Source organism: Eptatretus burgeri, chromosome 5 (assembly GCF_056783735.1).
Source record: "Eptatretus burgeri isolate ZD-2024b chromosome 5, Ebu_testis_v1, whole genome shotgun sequence".
Lineage (NCBI taxonomy): Eukaryota > Metazoa > Chordata > Myxini > Myxiniformes > Myxinidae > Eptatretus > Eptatretus burgeri.
The window spans coordinates 90,151,748-90,168,599 of record NC_140965.1 but is presented as its reverse complement, the minus strand read 5'-3'; the positions used below and the strand labels follow the sequence as shown (position 1 = coordinate 90,168,599).

Genomic DNA, 16,852 nt, shown 5'->3' with positions numbered 1-16,852 from the left:
CAAGGTTCAAAGTCCATTCACTGATGGCAATCTTTGGGGGTTGGGGTAGATCACACCCGTCCACAATTCGGGCCTTTCACTGGCCCACATCCTCGAGTTTTTGCAGTACAGGCAAGATCTCAGCCATTTTATTGAGCTGAGAAAGTTATCCAACTTTTGTTTTCCAGAACCACATCCCTTTCTCTCAGGTACTTTTACAAGTATTTTCAGATTATTTTAGAAGGTTTGTGAGCCATTTTATGTTACAATCCTTGTCTCGCATGCACGATATATGTTAACATGCCCCTGTGACCACTGTTCCTCGTGTTTCTGTACATGCATGCTGAGCCTTTTGGGGCAGATGACGTCATTTTAGAAGTCCCACATTGTCAAGAGGGTTTGTGGATTGACACCAGAATTGTGTGGAAGAAGCAGACATCGAAACAAGCAAAGTTACGGCTGGTACAAATATGGTTGTATGTCAGTCTTTATGGATTGGAAAAGAGAGAGGGAGTGCAATTGAAGAGATGTCAGGAGGTGATTCAACAGATAAAAGGAAGAAATCATACCAGTTTGTACCATTGTGCTCATCTGCATGTAAACATGCCCTTTCACTTTCTATATTATATAATCCTTTGTTGTGTTGTGCTTTAATCAATGTCCTTATGTTGTATTCAAATTCATGAAAATACACCTTTTTAAATTCATATGAATTGGATGATATGTCTGTCCAATAATAATTAAAGCAAATTAAATGAATGGATATAGAAAAAGGGCTGAACATATCGACTAATACTTCTCCAACGGCTCCAATTACGTATTCTCACCTTCTCGTGAGGTCAGCCAGAGCAAAATAGATAGATATGATAATAAGCAATTTTAGAACTAAATTTGCATCCAAGTACCCATTTAATGTCCACATTTGTGATTGTAATGAAAAAAAACAGACTTTGAAGATCAGTTATAATGAAGAGACAAAGCTCGGTCTTCATAAAGATAACACAAATATGGTGTTAAAATAACCAGTGTATGTTGATGGCTTTCAATGAAGAAGTACTGTCAAAAAGAGATAAATAACATGGAATCATTCTCAAAAAATAAATATCTGACGATATCCCTAACAGCACTAATTTAGTAGCATTGGAATGGCATGCTGCCTGTTTGGAATTGACTCGAGCAAAATTGTGTATGAGCATGCCAGATCTCACTTTCAAACCATTTGTATTCTGTTCTTGTGTTGTTAAAACCTTATTTTTAATTTTTTTATTACCGCCTGCATAATGCACAGTGATTGTTGTTTTTGGACTAACACTGATTTGAAAATCAAGCCATCTGCACCTTTGAGAGCACTTGCTTGATTGGGGTTCAGATAACTTAATGGATGCATATTCACCATGGGTATAAGAGGTTTGAAATGTGTAAAATTCCACTTGAAAATAGCAACGTTGAAATCGATGGGCATGAGTTATATCAAGGACCACAGTTTGCACATGACCATCTGATGGGCAATTAAACAGGAGGAATGAACAATGACATAAGATGATGTTGAATCACTGCTTTGAAGTACCTAAGGAGAGCGAGTGAGAATGGATAGACTCAAGGGAAGAAATGGGGGATGAAGCAGTGGAGGTGTACAGAAGGTTCAAACATGGAGATATGAACAAGGGATCTCAACAACTTTAAAGCTGAATGGATTGTGATATTTCTCTGTTGCATTGTGTGTGTGTGTCCCCCTTACTTCCAGACACTTTTGTACCCTTATTTATCTTTCGTCGTTCAAGCTTAATTGCTTCAACCAGGAAAGACAATCTCTTTTGATATCTAATTGACCAATGGAATATAAAATGCCACCCAACGGAAAGAAGAAAATGAACTATTGTTGTCAATGTCGCCATTACCTTAAGAAACACTGAAGGCAATTTGTGAATTGCAAGTTCATCAGTTTTTATACTTACAAATACTTTCAAGGACTCTTTTCCTAAAAGCCTGTTGCACAAGCATTGCAGCTTATGCTGCACACACTTGACAACCAGGTATGTCAGTCAATATAGCCAAAAATGGCTTTCATTTTAATACACTGTATGTTTAAAAAAAATTTAAATCTATATCTCCCCATTGGTTATGGCATTCATCTACTAATAAGAATATCCAATGCATCATACATGCGGGACACAAACCTGGTTCAATGTGCATGCCATGCTCCAGCCTGTGCCTCAGGAAAAAGAACCACCTTTCAATATAAATAGGTTAGGCCTCAATTTTGGACTAACTCGACCCCAGAGCAGCTTCCCATTATCCGCCTGGTTAGCGCTGCTCTTCAGTGGCTCCTAGCCATGTGTACAGCCATTAGGCTTGTGGCCTGGCATTCGTCCCAGTCAGCTCAAGGCATGCTATATTTCAAGGTCCAGCAATGCAGCCTGAAAGAGGGCCAACCATATCCTAAACTTCAATCTTAATGTTTTTCTGCTAATTGAATGCTTTCCACCAACACTTGTCAGGCTGGCCAGATGGTCTTTCAAGTTGTGTGCTGGTCTGCTAAGCTGGGGTAGCTACAGAACTTTATTGTAAACTGGTAGGAGGCCTGCAACATGAATAATTTTAAAGGCTTTACCTGTTGTGCTGGAGATTAAGAAACAAAACTTAATTTGCCCATAATTTCAAAGATGGACTGTGGTGATGATGATACATCCTCCAAATGTTCCAGTGGTTGCTTCATTGTTAAGCTAAAAGACCTCAAGACAGACTCTTTTAAAAGATTTTCATTAGTGACTATTTCGGACTCACCATAAGAAAGTATTTGTTCAATTGCTTAAACAAGAGCCAATGAAGGATCTGCTGATTTCCTATTAAGATGTGCAACCAAATTGCTGACTTCTACTTGGTGTGCATGTGTGTGTGTGTTTGTGTGTGTGTTTGTGTGTGTGTGTGTGTGTGTGTGTGTGTGTGTGTGTGTGTGTGTGTGTGTGTGTGTGTGTGTGTGTATTTGTGCACGCGCAAAAGAAATAAATGTTTTTTTATAATGACGCTTTTATTGCTATTTTTAAAAGTCATTGCATGAAGCTTTATAGAACATGAAAAGAATGATTTCAAAGACAAGAGACATAAGGCTTGCATTGTCAGTGCCGGCGGCTTCTTGTGCCCACAGGGCTATTCCAGCGCGCCATCACGCAGAGTGGAACAGCACTCTCCAGCTGGGCTGTGAACTATCAGCCCGCCAAGTATGCTCGTCTTCTAGCTGAGCGTGTCAACTGCAACTTCTTGGATACGGGTGCCATGGTGGAGTGCTTGCGATCGCGGTCTTTCAATGAGCTGGTTGGTCATGATGTGACGCTAGCACGTTACCACGTTGCCTTTGGGCCTGTCATCGATGGAGATGTCATTCCGGATGACCCACAGATCTTAATGGAGCAGGGAGAGTTTCTCAACTATGATGTGATGCTTGGTGTTAATCAGGCAGAAGGTTTCAAGTTTGTGGAACGAGTTGTGGATTCTGAGGATGGTGTCTCAGCAATCGATTTTGATTTGGCTGTTGCTAATTTGGTTGATGACCTGTACGGATATCCAGAGAGCAAGGATGAACTTCGGGCCACCATTCGCTTCATGTATACTGATTGGGCAGATAGAGACAATGCCGAAACAAGGCGCAAGACACTCGTCGCTCTCTTCACAGATCACCAGTGGGTTGCCCCTGCTGTTGCGACAGCTGACCTTCATGCTCAGTATGGCTCTCCGACCTATTTCTACGCATTCTACCATCATTGTCAAAGTGAGATGAAGCCAGCATGGGCAGATGCAGCCCATGGAGATGAAGTACCATACGTATTTGGTGCACCACTCGTCGGGCCTTCTGAGCTTTTTCCTTGCAACTTCTCGAAAACAGATGTTATGCTGAGTGCAGTTGTCATGACCTACTGGAGCAACTTTGCAAAGACAGGGTGAGGACATTTTTCCTGCTTCTTATTGCTTTCTTTCGTCTTCCTCTGATCTTTCTCCTTTTCACCTACCTGAAGCTGTTTACATCCCCTTTTATCTTTAACTGATTCTTTCTTCTCTCTTTTTATTCAATCTCCTCGTATCATTCTGAAAATGTTTTCATCACTGATGATGTTCTTCATAATGCATTTTATGACAGCATTTTAAATTCTGTTTCATTTTAGCATTTGTGCAAAGCCTCAGCTTAAGAAACAGCTCTTGAGTAGCTTTCTTTCCTCGTGGTTGTGTTCATTTGATTGCTTGTTTTGAACTGTTAGTTATAGTATTTACTCCAATGTTGAGTGATCTACTGGCAATAGCAGGTGAAAGTTAAAGATCCCATGGTGTCTTTTGCAGAGAGTAGGTATCTTGGACAACTTAAAATTCCCTAAATTTTGGTGACACATCTGTTCCTCAGTAATTATGCAACAAGCAGGCTGAATTATGTTTTTTAATTCCATTCCAATGTGTTATTGAATCCCTTAATTTTCCATCAGACATTTATCTTGGACCGTTTGAGGTTTTAGACATTTATTCATGTCTTCTCTTCTCTTCTCTTCTGATATATATATATATATATATATATATATATATATATATATATATATATATATATATATATATATATATATATATATGTTTTAAAAATTCTTTTATTTATGTATTAATTAGAGTGAATGGTTAGCTTCAATAGCCAGTTGGAAAATTATATATCATGGACTATGGTAGTACTAAATATAGAGGATGACATGGGGAAAAAATGGCCGCCCATTCAAATGTGTACACAATGATAGGTTTATAAACAACTGTCGAGTGAAGTCATGAGCATTTAAAAGCCATAACATTTATTCTCGAGCATCTTATGAATTACCAAGACTTAAAAAGATGCCAGAATACGTCGCTAAAGTACCACATCAGGCGATCGCTAAAACACCAATTTGTACTTCTTTTTTCTTTCCTTCTAAAACCAATGTGAAACTGTAACTCAACCTAAATCAATAACTGCAGAAGCCGTGATGGTGATTCCAACATGAGGAAGTTACGTCGTCTCTGGGCTAGTGCACGCAACACAAAGTTAAAAATATATAAAACATTAATCGTTTTATTACGAGAAGAAATCAAATGTAAATGTGGACTCAACTGAACCAGGCCAGGATTGTGGGGTGGGGGAAATGGATACTTGACAGAAGCATTCCAAAAGTGATATATATCCAACCCATCCCGCAAATCAACTGAAGCAGTATTAAAACAATTTAGTAACATAGATGGATTTAAGCCATACCAAAATAACAAAATATATAAAGCATTAAGCATTTTATTATTTTCAATAGGATATTCGCATCGACATTTCCGCACATGATACGTGTTAATCTGCATTGTGGACTGAAACAAAAGCCAGGATTGAGGGGAGGAGGGGTAGAATGTACCATTATCTGAATTTAATAACAAAGATGGATACAATCCATACCAAAATAGATAAAACATTAAGCATTTTATTATTTTCAAAAGGATATTCGCATTGACATTTCCGCACGTGATATGTAGTAATCGACACAGTGGACTGAGACAAAAGCCAGGATTGAGGGGAGGAGGGGAAGAATTTATCATAAGCTGAATTTAATAACAAAGATGGATATAATCCAAACCAAAATAACAAAATATATAAAACATTTTGAATTTTATTACTTTAAAAAATATATTAAAAATTCCACGTGAAAAATAAAATATATAAAACACTAGAAAGCTAAGGCCATCCACATTCGCTTTTGGGATATGTATACAATTTGGTGGTGTGAGCAGCGAAGAGGGGGAGATTGTTAATGTGATATTCATCACAGCCTTTTTAGATGGTGAATACTGAATAATATACAACACATGAAGAGGAAGATCAAAATAGAAATGCAAAATGCAAAGCCCATCCGCATTCAAAATGTATAGCCTTTTATATTCAGACTTCTTCTTCTGTTTTTTGGGATGGGCGTAGGCAGCCACGTACACCGACACCGAGCGGGAGCACCTTTTATATGTAGTTTTAGTATTTTATGAAAACAAATCGAACATACAAATCGACCCTCACCCTCCCTCTAATGTCATTCGGTTTTTATAAGTTTATCGTCTGTTTTGGTTTGCAAATAAATGTTATGCTGGTGTGATGATGATTGTATAACAAGCCAAGGTATGTATGCATTTAGAGTGATGATTAAGCAGCAAAGACCATGTGTTTACTTGACTTTATATCCCATGTACTAGACACAAATGTTGATCTGAATTGTAGTACCATGGAATACTGTAGTATCATGGAGTATAGTAGTATTATGCAACATTACCATACTCCATTTAGCCATAACAAAATATATCAAACATTAGGCATTTTACTTCATGCCTAGAAACTACTTCGGCAGCACCAACATTTTATAAAGTGTATGGTACATCAAATCCAAATGGGTATGTATATGTGTGTATATGTTTGTATATGTAAGTAACGAAAGGCAGTTGGGAATGATATCCAAAGAATTCATAAATTCTCCAACTTCTGGTTGAATCACATGACTCAACCTTTTGGCCAGCAACACAGTGTTAACTGTACCTCGACTAGCCTTTGTCAAGAGCAAATATCCTGTTAACCTCTTCCCGGATATACCTGAGGTCGAGGGGATGGGCCTAATCATCTGACCAATCACAAAGCTGTATGTTGCTCGACCTCGTGACATTTAACCAATTCTAACATCAGCCAATGGCAATTGCTTCTTTGCATCTGATGAGGAGGTTCATTAAATGACATCATGCAAACCTCATTGTGTAGATATGCAAATGTAGTCATATTCTGTTGTTTTGCCAAAAGGCAGGTTTAGAACTGCAGAAGCAGTTTATGGGCAAGGGAATTATACTGTGTGGTATTCCATTGCCTTTGCAGCAGTAGTTAGGGCAGCAATTTGGAACTTGGCTGTGAGGCCAGCGAGAGCTTGCCGACTCTTTGCAAAGGCCACTGTGGGAAGGTCCTCAGTTTGAGCTCCTGTCATGTCACAACTAATACCACATGGTTTAACTCACACTGTCATCCTTCCAAGGTCAGCAAAATGAGTAACAGATCTGGGAAAAAATGAGCCATTCGAGTATCCTGTGTTGGAGTGGCGAACCATCATGGATTTTGCTCCTCGTGCCTATCCGATAAAATTTCCTCGGAAGCCAAATGCACTTAATGGTGCAAAGGAATGGTTTTGTGTGGGATTGAAGGTTGAGAGGTTGGCATTCAAGGTGCCTCCTCAGTCTCTTTTGCTATTTTCAGGAGCATTCTTTTCTCTACCTTATTTGTGTTAATATATGTGACGTTGAGTTTTAGGAGGGACTTGTATATATTCTTATTCAGTACAGTACTCCAAAAGTTCCGACGACCACCGGAATCACTTTTATTCATGTTTTCCATCTTCTCTTACATATTTATGTCCTTATATTTATCTATTTGCTCTGTTCCTTTATGTTTCAAATTGCTGCCTTTTATACATACACCTGTAATTGGGGTGCACCTCTTTTCTTTGTGTACCATTATTTTATCTGGTCTCTTTGCTTCTACTTTCTTCTCAGTGTTAATATTGAAGTTGTACAGTAATATGGACCAGGTATTCTCTCAAAATGACTGGTTCATGTTGATGATAGTTTTCTAATCCTTGTTTAAATTGCTCATCATCATCATCATCATCATCATCATCATCATCATCATCATCATCATCATCATCATCATCATCATCATCATCATCATCATCATCATCATCATCATCATCATTTAATCCTTGAATGTTTTACCTTATTCAAGCCTAAGCAAACAAAACAATTCTCAAGGATTGCTGAAGGCTTCTGTCTTCTTTCTCAGCCATTTTAAATTCCTGACACTCAAGTGAAGTTATTCATCATTTACCCTTTTCTGTTCACGTCATGTTCCACCGGACTTCAAGGAACTGCATGTGGCTCAGTGGTCTCTTGCCCTAACTTTGTTGGGCTGTCACATAGCCAATGTTCATCTTGCTCTGCCCTTTCCATGGCAGGTTTACTGGATTGTTCTTATATTTATGGTAAGGTCCCATACTTTGTGCAACCGGAGCATGTGAAATAAGTGTTGTTCTAAAGTTCAGGTTCAGCAAATTCTTGCACACTGTGTTCCAATGTTTGCAGGGCTGCTGATAAAATTGTGGGCTTAGGGGGGGGCCTTGTTTATTCAGCAGGAATGAATCGATGGCTATAAGCTAAATACTCAATCAAAATACCCCTACAAAGGAAGGCCGCAATTCAGAAAAGCGCAAGAGTGATAGTGAACTGCACAGGAATGGAAAAACAAAATGATTTAATCAGCAACCGGGTTGGGAACCGCATACTATCAATATTATATGCTGGTGGACATTTATAGTTGAGTGTGATGATGAAATGAATATCTGTTGCTGATTAACCAGTTGAGTTAACATCCGAGCTGTTCTTTTGATCCCACGCTCACTCATGAGTAGTCTTCTGCACCCACTTTGGATCACCCTCTTTTCTTTTGGTGCACTCGCTTCTGAGCTGTGTCTCCTTGGTTTGAATCCCAGCATTGCTATTGTCTGCCAATCTGGTGTTTCACAGGCAAGGAAATGCATCAAGGTGTTGGCCATCCCCCGGATGGATGTTAGGCTTGGTGTCCCATTTGTTAGCATTCGCTTGTGTACATTAAAGACCCCATGGTGTTTTTTTGTTTTGTTTTTTGTTTTGACAAAGAGTAGGCAACATAGCTGGCACCCTGAACAAATTACAAATTCCCGATTCAACTGGGGTAATAAATGGTCTCGTCTTCTTGGAGGTTTCTTAACACGAGGTTACTCTGCTTGCTGTCTCAGAGCAAATTTGCTGTCTGGGCATCAGCTTCTGCACTATGAATACATTTAATAGGTAGTTTGCATGTTTCATGTGAATGGCTTTCTTCAGAAAAGAAGTGCAATTGATTAATTATTGGTTCACGAGTCAGTAAGTGACCACTCTATTCGTTATGGGTGTGTGTGTCTGTCTGTCTGTCTGTCTGTCTGTCTGTCTGTCTGTCTGTCTGTCTGTCTGTCTGTCCCGAGCATAGCTCCGTGGGTTTTGATCCGATCTTGACAAAATTAGGGGGCGAGGTTTGTATCATGATCTCGTTGTGTTTTCCTGAGAATGGGCATGCTGTACCCATTATGGGCAGAGCCACGCCCAAAAAAACGTGTTTTTAGGGGGTAGCCGGTTTCAAGTTACATCTTCTCTGAAGGGGTTTGTTGAATCTGGCAGGGGTTTTGGTATTTGCTTAGCCCAATGGCACCTGCATAGCCCCACGGAGCTGGATTTTTCATTTTCATCCCAAGGTGAAGGTCACAACATCACAAACTTAGAAAATGTCAAAAAAATCAATAAATTGGGAATCGAGTTCCTAGGGTTTTCAACTGTTCCGAATGAAAGTTGGTATGCAAGTAGTGCTCTTTGAGTACTACAACTTTCATCATTTACGTTTTTCCCAATTCCCGCCTGTTTGCCCGTGGCGTCCCCTCAAAGGTCAAAAAATTAAAAAAGGTGAACCGTGTACATTGCTTATGAACCATCGCCGTCTCCAGACTTGTTATTATTATTCTGTTGGATGCTTTTTATCACACTGACCAACACGTATCTCACCTTAATATATATGTATATATGTATGTATATATGTATATATATGTATATATATATATATATATATATATATATATATATATATATATATATATATATATATATATATATATATATATATATATATATATATTGAGAGGGAGAGAGGAGAGGAGAGAGAAGATTGAAGGATGGAAATCCATTACACTGAACAACAAAAATTTTTTACTGGAGATGTGTAAAGTGATTTAGACTAATTTGGGTACGCTGATTTCAAAAATCATAACCGTTTTGCTGTATCACGTCAGGATTTTCAGTAACAGAAATATTCCCATTGCCAAGAAGTCAGGATTTCAATGAAATTTACAAAAATTCATTTATTCATTTATTTCATCATGAATGCTTCAAAATTATAGAAATTACAGAAAAACTCCACTAGAATGTAATTAAAAATGCTTTAGGCATTTGGCTTTGCGTTTGTGCTGCTCTGTGTCAGTTTCACGATGCAGGAACCAGCAGAAATCGCCCATCATGTTCGGGTTGTGCCGCCCTTGGTAACGCGTCTCCATGAGTGAAATCTCTTGGTGGAATCGCTCGCCGTGCTCGTCCGAGACTGCTCCCAAGTTGTCAGGGAAGAAGTTCAGGTGCTGGTGTAGGAAATGGATTTTCAGGGACATCCTGGAGCCAAGTTTCCTGAAGGACTCCAGCAGCTGCTGCACTATTTTTCATAGTTGTCCGCGCGCTCGTTCCCCAAGAAGTTGTCCGTCACAGCTTTGAAGCTCCTCCACGCTGCCAGCTCTTTGGGGTTTAGAGTTGTCGGAAAAGTTTCGTCCTTCATAATCTGTCGGATTTGCGGTCCAACAAAGACACCAGCCTTGATCTTGGCCTCCGACAAGGTGTTGCCAAACTTTTCCTTGAGGTATAAAAACCCACGCCCATTCAGATCCATTGCCCGTACAAAACTTTTCATCAAGCCGAGCTTTATATGGAGTGGTGGAAGGAAAACCTTGGCTGGGTCGACAAGGGCGACATGCTTCACGTTGTGTCGACCAGGTACATGCTCTTTTCGCTCTTCCCAATCTTTCTTCGTCCAGTGATTCTTGTCGTCTCTGCTATCCCAGAGACAAAGGAAGCACATGTATTTCGTGTAGCCTGACTGCAGCCCTAACAACAGCGCCACCACTTTCAAGTCTCCGCAGATGTGCCAGTTGAAGTCATTGTACTTGATGGAATCAAGCAGCTGCCGCATAGTCTCATAGGTCTCTGTCATGCCGAACGCGTGAGCCAGTGGGACTGATGGTTTCTCGTTGCCATTGTGGAGCAAAACAGCCTTCAAGCTGTTCTTCCCCGAGTCGATGAAGAGGCGCCAGTCTGCAGGATCGTGATCACACCCAAGTTCTTTCAACAGACCGTTGATGTCACTGCAGAATGTCATCGTGTCTTCCATCTCAAAGAACTCAGCCATGTCTCTGTGACGTGCTCTGAACAAGGATATCTTGGTGTTAGGTTCAAGTAGATTCCACTGCTGCAGCCTTGATCCAAGCAGCTCTGCCTTCGCCTTTGACAGCGAGAGATCTCTTACAAGATCATTTAAGTCTCCCTGGTTCAGAAGGTGTGATTCTTGAGTGTCGGGTTCAAAAGGTTCATCATCACCATCCTCTTCACCACTGCTTACAGCTATGTTCTGATCAGCTGGAGGTGTTGGAACGGGGTTCTCGTCATCATGAGGCACAGGTTTACGAGCAGAGACGCAGTTAGCGTACTTGATGTGACCTTTATTCTTCTTGTTGAAGCCAGCGATGCTTGTGCAGCAGAAATAACAATCATCATGATGATTCTGCGGCTCACGCCATATCATGGGCACCGCAAATGGCATGCTCGCGCGCTTGCCCACCAACCACTGAGTCAAGGTTGTGTGACAGCTTGTGCAGCAGATGTGTGGTGCCTAGCTCTGTTCTTGGTCCCCCACCTTACACCCGAAGTAGTGAAAGTAGGCGGCCTTCATTTTCACTGCTGTAGATATACTTCGCTGTTGATCATTTTTGGTATACCGACCACAGACATAACAGAAGTTGTCAGGATGATTGGTACAGGAACGCCTACTCATCTTTATCTGAAAGAAAGAAATATAACACAAGTTAACAACAATTGTACGAAATAGACATGTTAAAGACATATGTAAATTTCATTGAAATCCTGACTTCTAGGCAATGGGAATATTTCTGTTCCTGAAAATCCTGACGTGATACAGCAAAACGGTTATGATTTTTGAAATCAGCGTACCCAAATTAGTCTTAATCACTTTACACATCTCCAGTAAAAAAAAATTTTTGAAATTTGTTGTTCAGTGTTATCGATAACTTCCATCTCAAGAGCATGTATCAAAGAGATGAAGGATGACTGCAGAATCAATGCAAACATCTTTGTCCATAGAATCAGAAAACCTATAATTCCGTCCAACTCTGAGGCAAATCATGTACAATGAATGAATCAGCAGAATGTCGAACGAGGTATGCTAACCCCTGTAGAAAGCAAGAAATAAGCTGACATTTCGGGCGTTTCCCCTTTCTCAGAGAAAAGTATAAACTCATGTACATTTTTTTTGTGTTCCCTCACTGTGGGATGTGCAGTTTCGATGAAACACTCCAGATCTGGAGTTAAACCAAGTTGAAGATTTAGGAGCGGTGTCCTTGATTCCTGCAATGTTTACAGTAATATTTGCAAATACTGGGGCAACTTAGCATAACAATTGTGCATTTTGTGAGGAAAGCACCAAATTTGGCACACTAGTAGCATATCATATTATGAACAGATTTGGATATTGGGCCATCTCAAATTCAGCCGCTGATGGCTGTGGCAGCCATTTTCCACTGCCATCAAAAATTTTGAGATGGCCCAATATCCAAATCTGTTCATAATATGATATGCTACAAGTGTGCCAAATTTGGTGCTTTCCTCACAAAATACACAATTGTTATGCTATATTTAGCTAAGTTGCCCCACTAAAAGAACTTGTTTCTTTGGGGCTCCAAAAGGTCCAACCCCTGCATGTAGAACTCTCCTGACACTGAGGTCAAGTCACCAGCAATGAAATAACTGGATCAGTTAATGCTGCTGGGAGCAAATTCACGTCATCTGGATGAAAGTTAAGGTTTGAGAGAAACAGGAAGGTGCTTGGTGTAAAGTGAATCCTGAGAGGTAGAAATCTTGCTCTTCCATGGGGTTTACAAGCTGCGACAACACTGCCTTTGTGTGCAGGAAGAAAGATAGAAAAACAAGGGTGTGTGAAATAGAGTGCAAGGACAATCGTCACAAAATTACACTGGATTCAAAACAATGGGATGAACTTGATGAAAGGTAGATTGCTAACCCATGTAGGTTCAAATTTTATGCTGGTGTGTTGAAATCAATTACACATTTGTTGATACGGTGCTCAAACAATTTGAAAAAAAGAAAATAAATATATTCCCTCAGCCTAAGTGCTCCCCAACTGTCGACTCCCAAAGGCAATGTGTTATTCTCACGTGGAAATCTTCATGAGCACATAGTTTGTCTTTGGTGTGTGTGCACACGCACACACACACACACACACACACACACACACACACACACACACACACACACACACACACACACACACACACACACACACACACACACACACACGGAGGTGGATACTTTGAGACCTCGGAGGGCTCTGTTTCAGCTTCTGAAACCCACATATGGAGATAACAATGGAAAATACACAAACACACACACACACACACACACACACACACACACACACACACACACACACACACACACACACACACACACACATCTCGTTTTTTTCACACACAACTGTTCCAAACAATTCTGCCACACAAACAAAAACAAACAACGGAACACAAACATAAACACACAAACAATAAAAAAATAAGTAAATAAAATAAAATAAAAACACACAAACAAACACACACTCATACATACAAACACACTCCTGCAAACACTCACAAACACAAAAATAAATAAACAATCACATCTCGTTTTTTTCATTTTCTATTTCTAACAATTTTAACACACACACACACACACACACACACACACACACACACACACACACACACACACACACACACACACACACACACACACACACACACACACACACACACACACACACACACACACACACACACACACACACACCATTCAAAATTTGCACATTACATTCATTTTTTGGACAAGGAATTTTCCAAGATTGAACAGAACATAACAAGTTCAACAGGGTATTGCAATTACCTCTGAGCTATCGAGTCTGGATTAAATTCCTGATCCGACTATAAACTCTGATTGGTGCATTTTTCCCGTGTTGACCTCTGGGATGCCACCTTCTTTGGTGTGCTCCCAGTTCCAAGGCCTCCTGCAGATACAGCACAAGAACGGCAGGGTTTGGTCTGGATTCAACTTCATAGGGAAGTAATCCAAGATCAGACGGCTCGGAGGTGAGCACGCTACCATCTGAGCTATCTTGCCATCCTGAGACAAAGGTCCCTCTTGATATGACCTTTATGGAGAGCAGTTAGAGTGGATCTCAACATATGGACAGAAGCTTTGCTGTTGGTGAAATTGTCTTGTGAAACAGCAAAGAGACATTTTTATTAACATAGACATCTGTTCATGCTGCAAAATATATTTACATTTAGAATATGAAATTTAAACAAGGAAATTGAAATTGAAATTTGTTTGCAATCATTATGTAATTTTAAGGACAGCTCATTTGAATTCCCACTCCGATATTTTGTTTCTTGCTTCGACAATCAATTTTTGTGCTCATTGCACTCGAGACTTTCAAGATAAATGTTAAGAAGGAACAATACACACAGTTCATTTGATAATTTTCACAAAACATCATTATCTATTGCCATTATCAAATAACTGACCAATGACAGCTGCACTGGAGTATCAGGAAGAACCCAAAACACACACACACACACACACACACACACACACACACACACACACACACACACACACACACACACACACACACACACACACACACACACACACACACACACACACACACACCATCTGTTATCCAGAAATACCTTACTACTTCTTACCTTTCCACAACAGAATGTACACAGGAATCCACCAGCACACAAATCAATACACAGGCCCTCTATAATGAAGTTCCATTTCCGGTAAACACAAATGACACAGAAAGTTGATTGATTGACTAATTGTGTTTATATTTGATGAGGTGAATAATCTGTTGACTGTCATCGTGAACTAAATGCCGATTTCAAGGCCATCAGCAGAAAGTGAAAGTGCTTCAACTTCTCGTTATTATCCCCACGCTTTTTGAAAAAAAACAGGGACATTGTTATTGGCTCCGTGTCTGTCTGTCCGTCTGCCTGTCTGACCTTCCATCTGTCATGCTATGCCCTCCCAAACGGTTGGGAAGAAATTCGCCAAACTTGGTAGTTATGATCACCACATGGCAAGAAGTTGAAAGAGCTGTATCATTTTTGGCCTGGCCCCCTGGGGCGGGTTCAAATGGTGAAATATCGAAAAATACAATTACACGCACATTTTTAAACACTTTATAATGAACCTTTGTATTTGCAATCATCATTGTGGACACATGAAATATGTAACGATTTTTTTGGGGGATTTCAACCCTGGGTTCATACTCTAGGGGGTGGGGACTTATGGTCACAGAGTTCAACAATGGAAAAAAATTTTTAACACAATATTTGATATTGGGTAATTCCTGTTAGAACTTTTGGGCTTGGAAGAGTTTACAAATGTAGAAAAGATCATGGTTTTGAATGGGGAATGAACTGCGATGGCAGTGAACAGCTGTCTTGAAGACTTGGAGGGAAGAATGAGATTGAAGAGAATGTGGAAGTTCATTCCTCAGGTGGGAAAAAGTAACTAATGAGTCGAGGTGAGTAGTGATTCTGGTTTTGGGAGTTTCACCAGAAGGGAGGTGATGGTGGACCGCATGCACCCTGCAGAAACTTGTGGGGGGACAAAGCCACAAAAAGAGCAGAGGGTGCAAGACCAGAAAGGAGGTGGAAGAAGACAAAGAGAACACCGACCTGTCTGTGATGGGGAGTGATAGGCCCATAGACTCAGATTGATTGCAGAAGATTCCAACAATTTGTCATTTTTGCATAAAACAGTGGTCAAAAAAATTAATGAGACATTGGTGATGAGATTTTGAAAAAGAAATATCATACAAGGAAAATATCTCTTACCTCATCTCAATTATTCATGTTTTGCAAGAGCTTGATGGTACAGTAATTGTTTTGATGAGACTTGGCTCAAGTGACTTGTTGACATCCCTGCAAGAAAGTGGAAAAGGTCATTCATGTTGGTGTCATCTCGCAATAATCTCCTCCAGTTTTTCTGGGTTTTGCTGGTTCTTGTCACCCTCCTTCTGACCCTTTTGCTCCATTTGGATCTTCCTTCAGACTTCGGACTGGACTGCCAGTATATATCAAACACAACGTCAGTTCTCTTTTACTTGGTGCAGCCAGATTCCACTTTGGGAAGGATGTCTTCTCTGGTGTAGTCATCAAATGTCTTTTACATACGTGGGGGTAGGGTGTTCACCAGTGCTGAACCATCTATGATGAGAGCATCTGCCACTGTTTTTTTGTCTGGAAACGTCACTTCAACTTCACGTATTTTGACCTGCTAAGCCTACTGACATGTATGAAGTTTTCCATTGTCACTGAGGGAGGCAGGGGCTGATTGGCTTTCATGCTTGAATAATTCATGCAAGTGACACTGTCTATTCTGACATGAGATGAAGAGCCAAGAGAACAGGTGGCAGTCTTCCTTCAGTATCCTCTATTTAGAACTGCTGGCAACTTGCTCATGTTTGAATAAAGCAATCTTGTTCTTCTTCATTGGCTGATAGTACGAACATTGTTCTTCACTCTGTAGCCCCTCGCTGAATGACTGGAACTGGTCTTTGCTTCTCTTGCAGTGTGTGGGGATCATTTCAGCAACTGTAGGGTCAGCAATATCCTTTGTGTCTCGCATGAGGAGGTCAGTTGACTCTTCTTTAAAATGATTGCCCATCACGTGTAGTGCTGTGGAGTTTCCTCCATTTCTCAAAGAAAGTTATTTGAGCACTTTTGGTTTGTTTGTGATGTCTGCTGTCAGTGGTTGCATCTTTAGCTCCTAACACTGCCTCATATCCAGTAACTAGATGGTGCACTTCTGGCCCAGCTACCCTCCATCTTCGAAACGCTTGCCGTTGGGTCCT

The 16,852-nt window shown here is 40.3% G+C and overlaps 1 protein-coding gene across 3 annotated transcripts in view; it reads left to right on the top strand.

The window, feature by feature from the left end:
* The window catches only part of LOC147026933 (neuroligin-1-like), a 570,224-nt gene that overhangs the window by 447,185 nt on the left and 106,187 nt on the right, over window positions 1-16,852 (top strand). For all 3 annotated transcript variants that reach the window (XM_085882834.1, XM_085882833.1, XM_085882835.1), the window contains exon 4: window positions 3,125-3,914. In XM_085882834.1, the coding sequence (XP_085738960.1) occupies window positions 3,125-3,914 (790 nt within the window). The remainder of the gene's footprint in view (window positions 1-3,124; window positions 3,915-16,852) is intronic.